We start from the raw sequence: 4,828 nt of genomic DNA, 5'->3' as shown, positions 1-4,828 counted from the left end.
AGATGTTATTTTGAGTATTTTTATTTTATATAAGGGGTTTTTTTTTTTTTGGTGAAGAAAATAAAATATAGGTGATACAATAATTTAGTGTAGTAGTTGTCAATACATTGTACAGTATAATAATTTGGAATATAACGTTAAATAACAAAAAATTTCAGGAATTTTATGGTTCTTTTTGGTTTTTAGACGAATAGAGTATAAAATATTGCTAGTTAAGATGGCAAGAAGTGTGATCTTCATTCGATGATGCATATCAAGAGTTCAAACCTCATTCTATATATTTTTAGTTGATTTGTTTACAAATGCTCTTAAATTTTAAGGTTGTATAGATATATGTTATATGGAACTTATTTCAAAAAGTATTTTTAGCTACTTTTATCAATATGAAAATTTATAAATTGAATTATGCAGAAAAAAATAATATTTGGTACTCTCGAATGGGACTCCTTGCTTGCTTTACTTTTAATGCTTTATAAATCATAATTACATAAATAAATGATTGATTAAAATCCCAAAATATTACATTCTCACCAATAAAAATCTAAATATACATATATGTATATATCACATTCTCACATATATATACATATATTATTTTCTTTAGAATTAATTAATTCAAATAACACGCAAGCAAAATTGGTGAATGATATTTTTAAGTTTAAATTAATTAAATATCAAATATTATCTTTTGATATTAGGAATTTATTCAAATATTTAACAAATTTTAGCACATAAAAATTAAAAAAAAAAATCAAAAAAATTCAAACAAACCAATGCATCGCACGGACTTCATCTATTTTATGTACTCTATCACTTAAGATTAAAATAAAATTTAGTTTTGACAAAAAAATTCTGCATAACTTTGGGAAGATACACCATGACCATGATATTAGGATTAATAATTTGGGATATTTATGTTATATATTCTTCAAGGTTGTTTTAAAAGAATAAAATAATGGGGGAAATGAAAATTATTATTGCTAAATTAACAACTCTGGTAAAATTTCTGACCTTAGATCATGCTAAGTTTGCGAAAAAATTTATTATAAGGTCAAGCTCATTGCAACCATTGCAAATGACTTCGGCTCTAAGGGCCGGGTTAGCAGAGGAAGTAAAAAGGGAGTGTTGTGAGACAAAACAATATTTCTCACAACTATTAAAAAATTAAAAAGGTACAATGAAGAGAGAGAAATGTGGAGAGAGATAGGAAGAGTGAAAAAGGTAGTGTGGGCTCCACTTCACGTGTAAAACGGACAAAAATTTGACAGGACCATTACCACTGAGTCTATATTTTGTTCAACTGAAACTCTAGTTGAATCTTTTTTAGTACCACTAAGACTATATTTTATACCACTGGGAGTGTATTTTATACCACTGAAGTTCCAGTGGTATGATTTAAGAGCTCAATGAGACATCTCTAAAATGACGTCCGAAATGCCCATATTGCCCTTGTGAGACAAAATTATGTCTCACTACCCTCCGTTTGGAACACCTCGGGTTAGCAAGGATGACATGGATAACGATCTTCAAGTGGCAATGTTTGACTCGGTGAGACTAGCTTCAAGTGGTGAGGTGGCTGTACCAGATCAGACCCCGAATGGAATATGAATGTTGTGTCTTGGAATTGTAGGGGCTTGAATGGCCCACACTCCCTTGCAATTCCCTACCTAGTGTGGCTCTATCATTCAAAGCTACCTATTTTAATGTTCATCTCGGGAATAAGATGGATTATGTTATTACGGCTAGTAAGTTAAATATTTTGCACCCTACTTCGATTTTTGGTCGGAACTCGGAGGGAAGTAGTGGAGGCCTTTTAGTTTTAAGTTGGTATAATGTTGTAGTGGAATGCTTGTACTCATCTAAGAACTTTATCTTTTGTAAGATTATTATTGAATCGAATGGTAATTTAAAGAATGTCCTTTTTCTTTACGGTGAATCTCAAGTAGAAAATAGGGTTTTGTTTGGGAGCAACTTCAATGGCTCTTGGAAGAATACAAAAATGTGCTAGTAATAGGGGATTTCAATCAAATTGAAAGTGGAAGTGATAAGTTAGGGGGCTCGGTTATGATAGGAGGCATTGATGCCTTTCTTAATTGGAGGTTTAGTAGCAATACAACGGAAGTCCCTTTCTCGGGTCCAAAGTTTACTTGGAGCAATAAAAAGAGAGGGAAGTGGCCTCATTCTTGAGAGGCTAGATAGGGCATACATAACGGAGGAATGGTTCGTCCATTCCCCCGATGGGAGAGTTGTACATGAACCAATTACGCTGTCGGATCATGCGGCAATTACTTACTACTCCCACCCTAGTACTATGGGGTCTAACAGGCCATACCAAATTGAAAATTGGTGTCTCAACTTCCCAGAGGTTAAGACTATAGTGGAAGCAACATGGAAGACTAAGTTTAATGGGTCTCACATGTTTCAACTGTCGCAAAAGCTAAACTTGGTAAGAACAAAGCTCCAAAACTGGTGTTTGAGTAACAAGAAAAGTTGGGGCATAAATTGGAGGAAACTTTCTAAAGACCTTCATGGAATGGGTATGAACATCAACACAGTTCAAGAAGGGGATGTTTACATCCAACACATCAACCGGCTTATTCCAGAAAGCCAATTGTGTTTCGATTTTTTGAAACAGAGGATGAAAGCCAATTGGGTTAGGTATGGTGACTGCCCTACTTCTTTGATGTACAGGAAAGTTTAAAAAGGCAATCAAACAATGAAATATTGACGTTACAAAATGGGAATGATACGTGGGTTGAAGGGCAAAGAGAGGTGGAAGATGTAATCCTGAAGTCAATCAAGGATATCTACAACCCGGCCATGGATGATAATCATGGGGAAGAGGTTGATCTTTTGTCAAGGCAGCTGGATATCCCGAGATTGACAGTAGAGGATAAAGGCTGGCTGGACGTGGATTTCACAGATCATGAAATTAAAAAGGCAATGCTTAGCATTCATAAATCCAAGTCCCCGGGCCCGGATGGTTTCACAGCAGATTTCTTTTAGGTTTATTGGAAGGAGGTAGGACAGCTAGTGTTGGATAGTGTTCATCAGTTCTTGAAATCAGGTCATATGCTTAAGGAGTGGAACCAATCCATATTAGTTTTGATCCCAAAGGTTAAGGTGCCAGAGCTTGCCAATCAATTCAGGCCGATAAGTTTATGCAACACGGTCTACAAATGCATCTTAAAGTGCCTTGTCAACAGGCTAAAGAAGGTTCTGCCAAATTTTATCTCAGAGAATCAACATGCATTTATACCAGGTAGGTATATGGAGGATAACACCCTCTTGAGTCATGCACCTTATAAATTCGAGAAAGGGTTCTAATTCCACTGCGGTCAAGATTGACATGTCAAAGGCATACGACAGGGTAGATTGGGTCTTCCTCTTAAAAGTGCTACAGGCTTATGGGTTTTCGAGCCACTGGATCAGGATGATCTTTCAATGCATCTCAACGGTAAGTTTTAAGACAGTCATCAACAGGAAGACCTCAAAACACTTTGCCCCCAAGTGTGGTCTAAGGCAAGGAGATCCACTATCCCCGTATCTCTTCATTTTCTGTATGGATATCCTTTTTAGGATGCTGACCTTGGCAGAAGATATCAAACAATTTAAAGGGTTGAAAGTTTCGAGGAGAGCGTCGTCTATCTCCCACCTGTTCTTTGCGGATGATGCAATGCTCTTGTTTAAAGCAACGGAGGACCCTTGTCTATGTATAGGGGACATCCTTCAAAGGTTTGGTAAGGCGTCAGGCCAATAACTTAATGGTGTCCAGAAGTCTTTTCTGAAATTTTCCCCAAGGGTGGAGGATAGCACAAAATTATCTTTTAAAAGGATTCTGGGTATGGCAGAAACAACCAATATGGGTACACACCTTGGTGCCCCGATTGACATACAAGGAAAAAGGAGCCTCTCCTTTCAATTCCTAGTGGATAAGGTAACTGAGAAAATCATGTCTTGGGCTACCCTACGCCTCTCCCAAGCTTCAAAACTTATTCTTATCAACACTGTCCTGGAAAGCATCTCGGTTCATGTTATGAAATGTTTAAAGTTGCCACAGAGCATAGCAAACAGAATCGACTCCCTGATCACGAGATTTTGGTGGTCAAGTAATGTGAATAAGGGGATGCATTGGGTTAACAAGGCTACTATTCAACTCCCCAAGAGCATGGGAGGTTTAGGCATTAGAGGAGCTTCAAACCTAAACAATGCCCTACTCTTCAAGCAAGCTACTAGGATGCAGCTCAACCCGCAACTTCTTCTTTCTAGAGTGTATAATGGTTTTCAAGCTGGGGGGATTTGCAATATGGCAAGGCCTTATGTTAGGGTAGGAAGTCCCTCGATGGGAAGGGAAAACCTTCAAAAGGTCACAGGAATTTTTAGGGAAGGTTTTGTGTGGAAAGTTGGTAACGGGAAGAATATCAAGGCCATCAGCATGCCTTGGATTAATGGTGATACCTCTCTAGTTAATTCGAACCAAACTTTAGGGGCCGCCTTAGGATGGAAGGTCAATGACTTTATCGACAGAGACTCTTTGCAGTGGAAAGCAGGGAGGGTTAGGGAGTGCTTTGATTGGATTAGTGCAAAGCAAAGACTAAGGCCCTATTCAATTCACCTTTGAAAAAATATTCAGTAAAATGATTTCAGTTCAATAAAAATAAGTTAAATTTAGTAAAAATTAGTGACTCTAAAGTAAAAATACAATAGGGAATCAGTAAAAATAATTTCAGTTCAACAAAATTAATTCCACTTCAGTAAAAATAATTTAGTTCAATAACAATACAGTTTAACCGGCACATAGTCTTAGGCAATGTAATTGATTTAAATA

General features: G+C 36.8%; 1 protein-coding gene across 1 annotated transcript; it reads left to right on the top strand.

Moving 5' to 3' along the window:
* The first annotated feature begins 2,080 nt into the window (after nt 1-2,080).
* Nucleotides 2,081-4,621, top strand: LOC145600458 (uncharacterized). Its single transcript, XM_081656349.1, has 6 exons — nt 2,081-2,446; nt 2,692-2,983; nt 3,068-3,262; nt 3,359-3,457; nt 3,597-3,740; nt 3,852-4,621. The coding sequence occupies exons 1-6, from the start codon at nt 2,081-2,083 to the stop codon at nt 4,619-4,621; spliced, it is 1,866 nt and encodes a 621-aa protein (XP_081512475.1).
* Nucleotides 4,622-4,828: the final 207 nt, after the last annotated feature.

Source organism: Chenopodium album, chromosome 21 (assembly GCF_948465745.1).
Source record: "Chenopodium album chromosome 21, dcCheAlbu1.1, whole genome shotgun sequence".
NCBI classification, from domain to species: domain Eukaryota; kingdom Viridiplantae; phylum Streptophyta; class Magnoliopsida; order Caryophyllales; family Amaranthaceae; genus Chenopodium; species Chenopodium album.
The sequence above is the reverse complement of the archived record's forward strand: the minus strand, read 5'-3'. Positions and strand labels throughout refer to the sequence as shown.

What these genes read in the sequence shown, in the direction of transcription:
- LOC145600458 (XM_081656349.1), top strand. Translation starts at nt 2,081, where the DNA reads ATGCCTTTCTTAATTGGAGGTTTAGTAGCAATACAACGGAAGTCCCTT. An exon ending in TCAACATGCATTTATACCAG is followed by an intron (nt 3,263 to 3,358) that starts GTAGGTATATGG and finishes GACATGTCAAAG; the next exon opens with GCATACGACAGGGTAGATTG. An exon ending in GGACATCCTTCAAAGGTTTG is followed by an intron (nt 3,741 to 3,851) that starts GTAAGGCGTCAG and finishes TGGGTATGGCAG; the next exon opens with AAACAACCAATATGGGTACA.